This window comes from Staurois parvus, unplaced genomic scaffold (genome assembly GCF_062004578.1).
Source record: "Staurois parvus isolate SC_StPar_1 unplaced genomic scaffold, SC_StPar_1.0 ptg000332l, whole genome shotgun sequence".
In the NCBI taxonomy this organism is placed as follows: Eukaryota; Metazoa; Chordata; class Amphibia; order Anura; family Ranidae; genus Staurois; species Staurois parvus.
This window is the reverse complement of record NW_028318128.1, coordinates 603,491-618,573: the sequence shown is the minus strand read 5'-3', so window position 1 is coordinate 618,573 and position 15,083 is coordinate 603,491. Positions and strand designations below refer to the sequence as shown.

General features: G+C 42.5%; 1 protein-coding gene across 5 annotated transcripts in view; it reads left to right on the top strand.

The window, feature by feature from the left end:
• Positions 1-1,712: 1,712 nt before the first annotated feature.
• SMG7 (SMG7 nonsense mediated mRNA decay factor) overlaps positions 1,713-15,083 on the top strand; it is a 121,827-nt gene continuing 108,456 nt past the window's right edge. For all 5 annotated transcript variants that reach the window (XM_089683979.1, XM_089683978.1, XM_089683977.1 and 2 more), the window contains exon 1: positions 1,713-1,889. In XM_089683979.1, coding sequence (XP_089540105.1) covers positions 1,861-1,889 — 29 coding nt within the window. In that variant the 5' untranslated portion in view covers positions 1,713-1,860. The remainder of the gene's footprint in view (positions 1,890-15,083) is intronic.

The following is a 15,083-nucleotide window of genomic DNA, read 5'->3' as shown; positions in this document are numbered from 1 at the left end:
CTTACGTAAAAACCAGACATATCGTCAGATTGGCTAAGAAGAGACAAACAATTTGATGGGTCACTCGAATACTTGTCTCGAATACATAGGATAGCCGGAAAAGTAGATCTCGTGAACAGTTCAGTGTATAATTTCATAATTCATATCTAACCAATCCTCAGACGTGTCTGCATAATAATCTACCCACGGGTGGAACGTCACTTGTGCAGATGGAAAGTTATGGGCCAAAATATGAGTTACTGGAGATTTTGGCTCTAGTTTAGGTCCACGCCCAGACCTCCAAGCCCTAAACGGGGTATTGGTCCTTGACTTCAGAGACACCCCCTGCTGGGGAACTACAAATTGGGCTGTCAGGCCTAAGAAAAAAAAAGTTGAAGACGTCTCCCATTATAACATCAGTACCACCTGGGGAGACCCATGCCCTTTCGCTCTGAAACTTGGATCTGCTAACCCAAGACTTTGGCAAGTACCTTAACCCTTTCACCTCTCTCTGATATCTCTTTGCTGTGCTGTTGGTCTCTGTATATTTATATATATATCTTACATCTTTTTCTGTAAATATTTTTATTGCACCCGTTTGACCTTTTAGTAATAAATCTTTCCTTCTGAAAGTGTTGAACTGTTTCTATAGCGCTTATTTGCAATTTACGAATTCCTGCCTCTAAAGAGAACGCTACTGTGTTTGTTTAACCCTCTGTATAACTGTGTTATACAGACGATTACCTAAACCATTATAGTGTTATAACTGATATCGCCGAGTTTCCTCTTTCTCTGTACAAAAAGGAGGTGGTGGCAGTGTGAAGGGTTAATTGCGTAATTAACCTGACCCAGTAACAATCGCATTCAGGCTGCCGGTGCATCCATTGTGGTCCAATTAGCTGGAAAATCGTTGTGCAGCTAAGTGTGGCATTGTTACACACGTGACAGCGCGGTCACGAGTTTGGTGAGAAGGGCTGGGGTCTGACGCCATGGACGTGACATATTGGTGACAGCGATTGTGGGATTGTCACATATTGGCAAGATGCTTCCGTCACATTGCTGCCTCCATTTTCTTCTCCAGGGCTTCTGCTTTCAGCAAACATATACTTTTTGTTAAGTTTACAGTCATTTCTAGCAAAAAATGAACAAATTGCCCATAGGCAAGTGTTTACAAACCATGGCTGTAGACTCTTGTGTGTGACGTGTGCTCTTCATACAAGATGCCATACAATACCTGACCACAGTGTGCACTGGGGCCTACAGGAGTTCATTTCCCTCACAGGTTTTTCATTGAAAAGCTACAAATAACTGCAATGCTTAAAAATGGCCATTTGCCCTCAGCGCCATAACGAGCCTTAAACACCAAGTTCCGTTCTCTGCTTAGAGCCAATATTCACATAAACAAGAGTCACCTCATGGACGGCACAGGGCAGCCTCTGACGCACTAAGCAGGCCCAGCGCCGGCGCACATAGTTGCCTTGGTGATCGCTCAGCAGTAGAGGCCCGGTTGCTATAACAACCGAGTCATCTCTTCCTCTCTACCTTGCCGCCTACCCAGTCCTGACGTCACTCTCATGGCCGACCGATTCACGCAAGCGCGCTCAGGTAGAGTGGGCGTGGCTATAGAGTGCGCTTGCTAAGCTTCAGCCGGAGGGATATAGCGGACGCACAGGCCGGAAGTGCCGTTCGCAGAGCTGTTTCCGGAGGGGAAAGCGTTCAGTGGGACTCTCCGGGGGGTTGGTTGTCAGGGGGACGGGGGGGTTGCAGGCCCGGGGCCCCGAGCTCTCAGGCGGTGGGGGCCCGGAGAAGATGGCCGAGTCTCGAGCGCCGAGAAATTGAAGCCGTGCGGATATAGACGGACTGAGAGAGCCCCGGAGGAGGATGAGCCTGCTGTGTGCGCAGTATCTCCGGTGAGGGCACTCTGTCAGCTGTCACATTGCAGAGCCAGGGATGATACGGGGGGAGGAGGCCGGGGGGATTCCTAGGTGGGGGACCATGCTGGTCCTGATGTGTGCTCTACAGTCCTCCTAATACAGAATACTCACCGAGCACCCATTATACAGAGAATACACGCCGATCACCCATTATACAGAGAATACACGCCGATCACCCATTATACAGAGAATACACGCCGATCACCCATTATACGGAGAATATATACCGAGCACCTAATATACGGAGAATACATACTGAGCACCCAATATACAGAGAATACACACTGAGCACCCAATATACAGAGAATACATACTGAGCACCCAATATACAAAGAATACATACTGAGCACCCAATATACAGAGAATACACACCGATCACCCATTATACAGAGAATATATACCGAGCACCTAATATACGGAGAATACATACTGAGCACCCAATATACAGAGAATACATACTGAGCACCCAATATACAGAGAATACATACTGAGCACCCAATATACAGAGAATACATACTGAGCACCCAATATACAGAGAATACATACTGAGCACCCAATATACAGAGAATATATACTGAGCACCCAATATACAGAGAATATATACTGAGCACCCAATATACAGAGAATATATACTGAGCACCCATTATACAGAGAATATATACTGAGCACCCATTATACAGAGAATATATACTGAGCACCCAATATACAGAGAATATATACTGAGCACCCATTATACAGAGAATACATACTGAGCACCCAATATACAGAGAATATATACTGAGCACCCATTATACAGAGAATACACACCGATCACCCATTATACAGAGAATACACGCCGATCACCCATTATACAGAGAATACACGCCGATCACCCATTATACAGAGAATACACGCCGATCACCCATTATACAGAGAATACACGCCGATCACCCATTATACAGAGAATACATGCCGATCACCCATTATACAGAGAATATATACCGAGCACCTAATATACGGAGAATACACACTGAGCACCCAATATACGGAGAATACATACTGAGCACCCAATATACAGAGAATGCATACTGAGCACCCAATATACAGAGAATACATACTGAGCACCCAATATACAGAGAATATATACTGAGCACCCAATATACAGAGAATATATACTGAGCCCCCAATATACAGAGAATATATACTGAGCCCCCAATATACAGAGAATATATACTGAGCCCCCAATATACAGAGAATATATACTGAGCCCCCAATATACAGAGAATATATACCGAGCACCCAATATACAGAGAATACACACCGATCACCCAATATACAGAGAATACACACCGATCACCCAATATACAGAGAATACACACCGATCACCAAATATACAGAGAATACACACCGATCACCCAATATACAGAGAATACATACCGAGCACCTAATATACAGAGAATACATACCGAGCACCCAATATACAGAGAATACACACCGAGCGCCCAATATACAGAGAATACACACTGAGCGCCCAATATACAGAGAATACACACTGAGCGCCCAATATACAGAGAATACACACTGAGCGCCCAATATACAGAGAATACACACTGAGCGCCCAATATACAGAGAATACACACTGAGCGCCCAATATACAGAGAATACACGCCGATCACCCAATATACAGAGAATACATGCCGATCACCCAATATACAGAGAATACATGCCGATCACCCAATATACAGAGAATACACGCCGATCACCCAATATACAGAGAATACACGCCGATCACCCAATATACAGAGAATACACGCCGATCACCCAATATACAGAGAATACACGCCGATCACCCAATATACAGAGAATACACGCCGATCACCCAATATACAGAGAATACACGCCGATCACCCAATATACAGAGAATACACGCCGATCACCCAATATACAGAGAATACATGCCGATCACCCAATATACAGAGAACATATACTGAGCACCCAATATACAGAGCATACATGCCGATCACCCAATATACAGAGAATATATACCGAGCACCCAATATACAGAGCATACACGCCGATCACCCAATATACAGAGAATACACAACCCAATATACAGAGAATATATACTGAGCACCCAATATACAGAGAATACACACTGAGCACCCAATATACAGAGAATACACGCCGAGCACCCAATATACAGAGAATACATGCCGATCACGCAATATACACTGTGCATCCAACATACAATACACTGAGAGCAGAATACACTGAGCACCCAAAATATAGAGAATACACGGAGTGCAGAATATATCAAACACCCAATACACAGAGAATACACGGAGCCCCCAATATATAGAGAATATGCAGAGCACAAAATACACTGAGCACTCAATACAGAGAGTACTCTGGGCAGCCAGTATGGCTGTGCACACCAAGTACACACTGATCAAGCAATACACAGTACACTGAGCACCAACAGTCACTGGTGTGTGTGTTCACCTCCTGAATCACAGCATCCTTTTACATTGTATGTTCACTGATAACATTTTATGGCAAGCACACACAGGTAGAGGTACATCCACTCCTAGATCATAGTATAGTGCTTTTCTGCAGAGCACCCAATATACAGAATACACTGGCTCCCAATTTACCGAGCGCCCAATATACAGAATATACCGAGTGCCCAATATACAGAATATACAGAGCGCCCAATATACAGAATACACGGCTCCCAATTTACTGAGCACCCAATATACAGAATATACTGAGCGCCCAATATACAGAATACACTGGCTCCCAATGTACTGAGCACCCAGTATACAGAATATACTGAGCGCCCAATATACAGAATATGCTGAGCGCCCAATATACAGAATACACTGGCTCCCAATTTACCGAGCGCCCAATATACAGAATACACGGCTCCCAATTTACTGAGCACCCAATATGCAGAATATACTGAGCGCCCAATATACAGAATACACTGGGCTCCCAATTTACCGAGCGCCCAATATGCAGAATATACCGATCGCCCAATATACAGAATACACTGGGCTCCCAATGTACTGAGCACCCAGTATACATAATATACACGGAGCACCCAATATACAGAATATACTGAGCGCCCAATATACAGAATACACTGGGCTCCTAATGTACCGAGCACCCAGTATAAATAAACACGGTGCACCCAATGTACAGAATACACTGGGCTCCCAATGTACCGAGCACCCAGTATACAGAATATACTGAGCGCCCAATATACAAAATACACTGGGCTCTCAATGTACCGAGCACCCAATATACAGAATATACACGGTGCACCCAGTATACAGAATATACACGGAGACCCAATATACAGAATACACTGGGCTCCCAATGTACCGAGCACCCAGTATACATAATATACACGGTGCACCCAATGTACAGAATACACTGGGCTCCCAATGTACCGAGCACCCAGTATACATAATATACACGGTGCACCCAATGTACAGAATACACTGGGCTCCCAATGTACCGAGCACCCAGTATACATAATATACATGGCGCACCCAATATACAGAATATACTGAATGCCCAATATACAGAGAAAACACAGATCTCAAGGGGCGTTTGTTTCCAATAGGTGCGCTAATGTGTGTTAAAGGCTGATTTGAAATTCAATGCCTGTGTGAAAGAACTCCTGTAGTATACTTCTCACCCATCTCTGCTTTATAGAACATAACCCCCTAATATATAGTATACTGCTCAACCAGCATTAATGCACAGTGTGTGTTCAGTGATAATTCATCATGTGGAAAGCACACATTGTTACAGGTGCATCACCTTAAAGATCACAGTATGCTGCTCATCCCTTATTGTTATTTAGTACATCACCTCCCAATGCATAGTATACTCCATCATCATGATAACTATATAGTGTGTTCAGTCGTATAACACATATGCTAAGCACCAACCTTCATAGCAGTGTTACCTCCTAGTTTATAGTATGCTGCTGAACTAGCATCATTATTCCTTCCATTTTACCGAGTGGTCTAGTCAGTAGCACACTCCGTCTTGGGTTGTCTCCACTCTGGATGGAGGAGCACAGGAGACATATTTTGATAGCAGCTTTGTTAGATGGGCTTGACAAACAAATTAAAGGTGAACTCTAGCCTGATACTATGTAAGCAGTTTCAAACCTGTATCACTTCCTGCTCTGCACTGCTTTTCCTTTATGATTTAGAGTGTGTTCAGTGATATAATGTACAGCATACTAACCACCAACCTTCTTATCTACAGTGCCTTGAAAAAGTATTCATACCTCCTTGAATTTTCCACATTTTGTCATGTTACAACCAAAAACGTAAATGTATTTTATTGGGATTTTATGTGATAGACCAACACAAAATGGCACATAATTGTGAAGTGGAAGGAAAGTGATAAATGGTTTTCAAAATTTTATACAAATAAATATGTGAAAAGTGTGGCGTGCATTTGTATTCAGCCCCCCGGAGTCAATACTTGGTAGAACCACCTTTTGCTGCAATTACAGCTGCAAGTCTTTTTGGGGATGTCTCTACCAGCTTTATACATCTAGAGAGGGACATTTTTGCCCATTCTTCTTTGCAGAATAGCTCAAGCTCTGTCAGATTGGATGGAGAGCAATTTTCAAGTCTTGCCACAGATTCTCAATTAGAATTAGGTCTGGACTTTGGGCCATTCTAAAACGTGGCTATGCTTTGATCTAAACCAGGGGTGTCCAAACTATGGCCCTCCAGCTGTTGAATTACTACAAGTCCCATCATGCCTCTGCGAGTCTTGCCTGTAGCTGTCAGTCTTGGCCTCATGGGACTTGCAGTTCCTCAACACCTGCAGGGCCATAGTTTGGAGAGCCCTGATCTAAACCATTCTATTGTAGCTCTGGCTGTATGTTTAGGGTCGTCCTGCTGGAAGCTGAACCTCCACCCCAATCTCAATTCTTTTGCAGACTCTAACAGGTTTTCTTCTAAGATTGCCCTGTATTTGGCTCCATTTATCTTCCCATCAACTCTGACCAGCTTCCCTGTCCCTGCTGAAGAAAAGCATCTGACAACATGATGCTGCCACCACCATTTTTCACGTTGGGGATGATGTGTTCACGGTGATGTGCAGTGTTTTCTGCCACGCATAGCATTTTGCTTTTAGGCCAAAAAGTTCAATTTTGATCTCATCTGACCAGAGCACCTTCTTCCACATGTTTGCTGTGTCCCCCACATGGCTTCTCACAAACAGCAAACAAATGGCTTTCTTTCAATAATGTCTTTCTTCTTATCACTCTTCCATAAAGGCCAGAGTTGTGGAGTGCATGACTAATAGTTGTCCTGTGGACAGATTCTCCTACCTGAGCTGTGGATCTCTGCAGCTCCTCCAGAGTTACCATGGGCCTCTTGTCTGCTTCTCTGATTAATGCTGTCCTTGCCCGGCCTGTCAGTTTAGGTGGACTGCCATGTCTTGGTAGGTTTGCACTTGTGCCATACTCTTTCCATTTTCGAATGATGGATTGAACAGTGCTCCATGAGATGTTTAAAGCTTGGGATATTTTTTTTATAATCTAACCCTGCTTTAAACTTCTCCACAACTTTATCCTTGACCTGTCTGGTGTGTTCCTTGGCCTTTATGATACTGTTTGTTCACTAATGTTCTCTAACAAATGTCCTAGGTCTTCACAGAACTGCTGTATTTATACTGAGATTAAATTACACACATATGGACTCTGTTTACTAATTAGGTGACTTCTGAAGGGACTTGGTTCTACTAGATTTTAGTTAGAGGTATCAGAGTAAAGGGGGCTGAATACGAATGCAGGTCACACTTTTAAGATATTTTTATTTGTAAAAAATGTTGAAAACCATTTATCATTTTCCTTCCACTTCACAATTATGTGCCACTTTTGTGTTGGTCTATCACATAAATCCCAATAAATAACATGATAAAATGTGGAAAAGTTCAAGGGGTAGGAATACTTTTTCAAGGCACTGTATATCCACTACTATTTTATAATATGCTTCTCAATCATCATAAGATATAGTATGTTTATATATTATAGTGTATATAGTGTCTTTTATATGGTTCAAAAAATATATATTTGTGTGTTCTGTCATCTTAAACTGACCACTCACATACTAATTTACTGCTCAGTGGTATTCTGCAGTGAGTTGATTCTTCTAATCTGTAGTGGAAAATTTATAAAGCCGTAAGTGTGACTATTATTGAACATTGAAAGGTGGTGAATCAATCACTGTCATTGAAAATACATTCTCTAGTAAGATTCACCTGCAGTGAGCCTGGGTTCACACTGATGCGGTGCAGAATTCGCAGCAGTTTCTGTGCGATTTCTGCACCGCATTACAGTTGCACCCCATTCATGCAAACAATACGGGTGAGTATGTTGAGTTAACACCCCGAAATTGGTCCCCAAAATGTGGTGCGATGTTCAGAATCGGATCGCATACTGTAGGTGTGAATACCCTTGTGATCCGATTCTAGTACGGACCAAAAAAAAAGGGTCCTCCACTTTTTTGGTGCGATTCTGAGCCATACAAAATTCGCATGTGATTTGCACAGGAATGTGTTGCGGTTCCTGTGCGAATCACATGCGATATGCCGCACCGCACAAGTGTGAACCAAGGGTCCATTCATACTTGTGAATGGGGCTACTTGCGATTAACCACTGGAGACTCAGTGGGGATCCCTGCAGATGGCAAGCCTCATTCAAAGCAATGGGAGCTTGACAGAAGAGGCAGACTGCATCCACCGCCGATCATCTGCAGGTAATCTTTGCACGTGAACACCCGTGAATAGCTGCAGGCATTCTCAGCCTGGCGTTACTTTAAATGGGACTTCTTGTCAGCACCTATTTGCAGGGAACCCCCACAGAGTCTCCTGCTGTTAATTGCAAATGGCTCCACTCACAAGTGTGATTGGTGCCTATATGTGGGGTTAATGTCAGATTTAGTGCTTGAAAAATATACTATTTGTTGGTGTGGACACTTCTCCAGGTGACTGGGCATTTTGTATTGGAGCATCCAGCAATCTGCTCAGCCTTGGAGCTTTTTTGCACATGTGGTGCCCTCTGAAAAGTGATCTGTATTCAGATTGCTCTCCTGAGGGCATTTTGGCAACTATGGAGAATTTAGTTCTGATTAATGGCTACTTATAACAGGAGAGCAACTCCCAAGCATTTAAGCCAGAGGACAGGCTTCAAAGCCAAACAGATAGCATTTTCAGATGTGGGTCAGCAATGACAGCCTACCTTTTGTTTCCTGACGAGTTTCCTTTGTTTGCTGACTCTTGAATGAATGTGGTGGTTCTGTATGTGTATACATGTTTATTGCTCACATAACGTAACATGTTTGGACAAATCACATTATGGTAAAAAAAAAATTGCTTTGTTCATAAGTTGATTTATAGCATATATTGTTATCCCCTTTTAAACTGTATTGCGCACACATTATAATATTTAAAGAGCTTCTAAAGCCAATCGTTTTTTTCCATTTTGGAATGAGCAAGAAAAGCATGGGGTTTTTTAGGCCTCGTTCACACCTGAGTGCTTTGAAGCATGATTTGCAGCTTCACTAGAAGTTGTTCAATGCTTGACACTAGGCTATCCATTATATTCATGGATGCGTGTTCCTGTTGATGCTCATTCGCTTGAAGCTTGTTTGAAAAAAAAAAAAAAAGATTTACTGGTAACAGAATTTCCAAGTTTTTGGGGACCGTTACTTGAGAGGATACAAAAGAAACTTCTACCCTAGGGAGGGAAATACTGCCAGTAAGATGTTCAACTGAAGGTCAAACCTTGACTGGATAACAGTTCCACTTGGTACTGCTTCACAAATATTATTATTATTATACAGTATTTATAAAGCGCCAATAGTTCGCTCAGCGCTGCACATTACAAAGGGGGACAGAACATGTGACAGAACAATACCAATACAACGCAAAACATAAGGGGATTGAGGGCCCTGCTCTTTCGAGCTTACAATCTAGGAGGGAGGGGATGGTGGCACAGGAGGAGATAGCTGTGGGGGATGGAGTGGTAGGAAGAGTGGAGGAGGTCGGCAAGTTAGCAGGGGGTGGGGTAGGCTTCCCTGAAGAGATGGGTTTTCGGGATGCACCTAAAGGAGAGGAGAGTAGGTGATAATCTGATGGGTTGGGGCAGGGAGTTCCAGAGTATGGGTGACACCCTGGAGAAGTCCTGGAGGCGGGCATGGGAGGAGGAGACCAGGGAACTAGAGAGAAGGAGGTCTTGTGAGGAGCGGAGTGTGCGTGCTGGGCGGTACTTGGATATTAGGTCAGTGATGTAGTTCGGGGCAGTATGGTGGACACAGTTTGTAGACCACACTGTAGCTCTGAAGATTTCTTCCAGAAAGGCTTCTGTACTTATGGCCCACAGAAAAGCCAAAGATCTTGTGGAATGCGCCTTTATTGTAGCTGGAATGTGATGGCCAGTGTTATTATATGTGGAGAGGATAGTTTCTTGAAACTGTCTGGCTATGGAACCTTACAGGCTTTAAGCCCCTGACTTAGGGCCACCAAGTAGAACTAGAAGGTGATTAGACCTTTGAAATTTCTTGTTGAGTTCCAAATATTTCAAGAAACGACCTTCCATTTTCAAAAAACCGGAACTTCTCTGTTCAGTTTATTTGGGTACTGCAGAAAGTTGGGGCAGTCACTTCTTGTAATCTATGGAAAGTTAAAAATACCTTGAAGATATGCACAGGGGACTGGCTTCAGGATTACCCCATTTTCTAGGATGGGGACTGCAACACAGTAGTACAGCAATTAGAGGTTTAAATCAGGTGTGAAGAGGTGACACTGCCCAGTGCGCTGACTTCTTCCATGTTGTTCAGGTAGATCTCCACCTCTTTAAGGTTGCCTACCCCTGGTGTAATCTTTAATTTTGAAGTAGTGTTGAAGTCTTTTTTTTTTTTAATTGAAAAACCACCTATGCGCAGCTCAAACCAAATGTATAGCACCTGTTCTGTGCCGTGGTGATGTGACTCCTGTGCACAGGAGTGATGTCATCCCAGCCCAACTATTCAGCGAGCCGAAGAGATGGAACCCAGAAGGGAGAAGATTAGTGAAGATGAAAGCAACGGCGGCAGCAGCTATACGGCAGTGCTGGAGAGCTCCATTTGACATATAAGTATGTCATAATGTGTTAGTATATGTTTCATATTGGCACATTATGGCATAAACCTGCACGGGGCACTTTTTTGGTGGACGTTCATACAGCTTTGACAGTTTTTTATAGAATACTCACAAGGGATCCTTGGTCAGTTCATACAAAACTAAAGTTAAATTCAAGGTAGTTGTAGTGTTGATAATCTGTGATCTATAGTGTTCTCTGGATAAAAAAGAATCTCTTGAAAAATGGGATGCTCTACCAAGCTAGCTTCCAAAGAAAAGTAAGAAAATCTACTGTTTGTACTTTAAAACAGTATTAAACCCAAAACAAAAAATGTATTATATTGAAATCATTGGGTAATGGCTGCATCAGTTTTCTTTGGCTTTTTCCCTCTGTTTTCACCTGATGATCTGGCTGGTAACACACCTCCTGTGTTAGTTGGGCGCCACTCTAGATGAATGAGCAAAGGAGGCACAGCAGACAGCAGCATTATCAGTCTGGGGGCAGGGTAATTTTAAATGTATTAGATTTAAATACATTAACAAATTAAAGCAAAACTCCAGCTCACCCTTTGTAATTCGTTATAGCAAGCAGTTTTTTTTTCTTTTGGGATAAAAGTTTTACATGAATAAAAGCTGATAATTTTTATACATCCCAGTTAGTGTTAACTGGTTTGTTTCATCCATGTAAACTAATACTTTCAGCTGGAGAGGTTGTGCTTTTGAAAAACAGACTTACTGTTAGGATCACCAGATGAAACTAGAACAAAAAGCCTAAAAAAAAAATGAATGCAGTCATCACAACTAAGAGTTGTCGGTAAGCTGCAATATAGTTGTTTGCTTTTGGGTTTAATACCACATTAAGGGTACTAAGTGACAAACTTTACCCCAACATGAAGAAAGCCTAGGATTGTGGGTATTTAACAAATTGTCAAGAATAAAGTGACTTCCACACTTTACCATAAATCTAAGTAATGGATACCCTTGTTACTACAAAGATGGGTATCCATTACTTTTCCAGGACACTCGGTTTCTTGAAACTCTCCCCTTAATCTCTAAGCTTCCAGATGACAGAGCTGAGGACTTGAGTGTAGCACTCTACCCTGAGATGAGAGATCTAGCTCCCGAAGGAGAGAGTGACAAATATGAGGGTTGAGTACAAACTCCTTCTTGGGCACTATGGTGCCAGTAGAAATATCTATGCCCTGTCCTGCAGAATAGTTTGTGGAAATTGTGGAAATTGGAGACACGTGAAATGTTGGTGCAAGTGTATGGGACTGTGAGCAGAAAATGTGTTTCCGACTGGTTCAAACGCTTTTGAGATGGGAAGGAAACACTGAGGATGAGCTACATTGGGGTTGGCTGTCGACAAGCAGATCCCCATACGTAATAGAGCGAGTGTGACAAATGCTGGCACGAGATCAGCGAATGACTCTATGAATGGTGTGCACCATCATCCCTGAAGATTTGGATAAGCTAAAGAATTGTTCCCGGTTTGATGCTACGATGCATGTTCGGCCAGAGTTACACAGGACTGGACAGTGGATGTCACTGCGTGATAACGCGCCTGTGCACTGTGCAATCTATGTGCACCAATTCTTGGCTTAGTGCAGCGTACATGTTCTCAGGCATTCATCGTACTCCCCTGATCTGGCGCCTGCAGACGTCTTTCTGTTTCCCCATCTGAAGAGCATCATGAAAGGGGCATATTTAGCGGATATCCAAGAATGTGACAGCGGTACTGCGGTTGATTCCTATAGAGGCCTTTGACAGTTTCCAGAAGCTTTATGAATGTTACCAAAAGTGTGTTGAGCAGTATGGCAATCATTTTGAATCCTAATAAAGGTAATTTGTTTGTATCTTCTGGTTTGTTTGTTTTTTCTGATGCCATTCACCAAACTTTTTAGACACACCTCATATTCTGCTTTTTCGTGTGACAAAGATGTTCTTTGTATTTGGAGCGGGACGCTTGATTAACTAAAACCACCACAATAAGTTTGCAGCCTTTAGGAGATATTTCATTGTATAGGAACTGCTGACTTCACTGGCACATTAGACTAGAAAAGATGCAGGATTTTGAAGTTGCATCAGGCAGGCAAATTGTAGTATTAAACACAACAAAAAAAAGAAATAGACCATGTGATACAAACTGTTTTTTTTTTTGTTTTTTTTAATTATGTTTTTTAATGCTACAATATGTAAATAAAACAGTATCTTTTTAGCTCTTACTAAAGTAGTACTACTTTTCTACTGCTTTAAAAGATTAACAAACATGCAATATGTTGCAGCTTGCAGTCCCTGGATGTGGTGGTTGCAGTAGACATGTGTGAACAAGCTCTAATGCATCATTTTCAGTCTTTGCTTTTCTGATGTTTGCATAAACATTGCTGAGCCCACTTTATTATAATATGGACTGCTTACCCATTGCAGTATATAAAACATTAAAATATTGTGCTTCCTTCTTTTTACAGTATATAGAGCATTTTCTCACTGAACAACTAAGGGTGGCTTTCAGTGACCTATGGCAATCTGTAAAATTCACAAAGTGCTAATGTTGTCTCTATTGACAGCAGACAGTTTGTAGATGGCAGTATCTAAGTGCAATACTGGTTTCCCCACCATTTATTCCTATTGTGACAAGCAAATTTTGCTGCACTTTTGCAAAACTTGCAATATTTCTTTTGTAACAGGATAATAGTCCTAATGTAATTTTGTTTACTTGGTGTCTGCAACAAAAAAGGCTCCAGGTCCATCCTGATGGTTGCCCCGGTACTGATTATCTTCCTTTCTCTGATCAGTCAGCTGGGCTATTGGCCACACCTGCCTCACACTTTCATTTTAGGAAGTAATTTTCTACCACAATCTCTGTTAATTACAGAATTTCTGGCCTTATGGAGGCATTGGACAGCAGGATCACAACCATGCCCCTTGGACTTTCCCTCAAAGTCAGTCTTTGACTTTGCCTTTGAGCCAGACAAGGTGGAGGAGGCATTGGATGAGGGAAAACTCCTCTCCTTCACAGGCATCAAATTAAGATGGTACACCTGCTACACACATTCCTCCTAAACTCAAGGAGACTATTGTCACACTGATTGAAACTGTACACTCTTGTTTTTAGCATTGGAACAGACAGTGCTTGCTGACCAGAATCGATTCTTGAGGGAGACTACTCCACATTTTCACAACCCTTACTATAAAGAAGCCTCTCCGTATGTTAAGGTTAAATCTCTTTTCTTCCAGACATAGCGTGCCCTCTTATCTTCTGTAATGACCTAAAAGTGAATAACTCTTCAATACGTGGACCACCTATTTTATACATGTTAATAATATCCCCCTTTCATGTTCATGAGGGAAATAAGTATTTGATACCCTATCATTCAGCAGGATTTCTGGCTACCAGGTGTCTTTCATACAGGTAACAAGCTGATATTACAAGCAATCTCTTAAAGGGAGTGCTGCTAATCTCATTTTGTTAACTGTATAAAAGACATCTGTCCACAGGAGCAATCAGATTCCAAACTCTCCACCATAGCAAAGACCAAAGAGCTGTCCAAGGATGTCGGGGACAAGATTGTAGACCTACACAAGGCTGGACTGGGCTACCAAACTATCGCCAAGCAGCTTGGTAAGGAGAAGGTGACAACAGTTGGTGAAATCATTCGCAAATGGAAGAAACACAAAACAAATGTTAGTCTCCCTCGTTCTGGTGCACCATGCAAGATCTCACCTCATGGATTGTCAATGATCATGAGAACAGTGAGGAATCATCCCAGAACTACACGTGAGGATCTTGTCAATGATCTCCAGGCAGCTGGGACCACAGTCACCATGATAACAATTGGTAACACACTACGCGAGAAGGATTGAAATCCTGCAGTGCCCGCAAGGTCCTTCTGCTCATAAAGCACATGTCCTGGCCCGTCTGACGTTTGCCACTGAACATCTGTTGTAAGTGTTGTGGTCAGATGAGAGCAAAATCGAGCTCTTTGGCATGAACTCAACTCACCGTGTTTGGAGGAGGAGGAATGCTGCCTA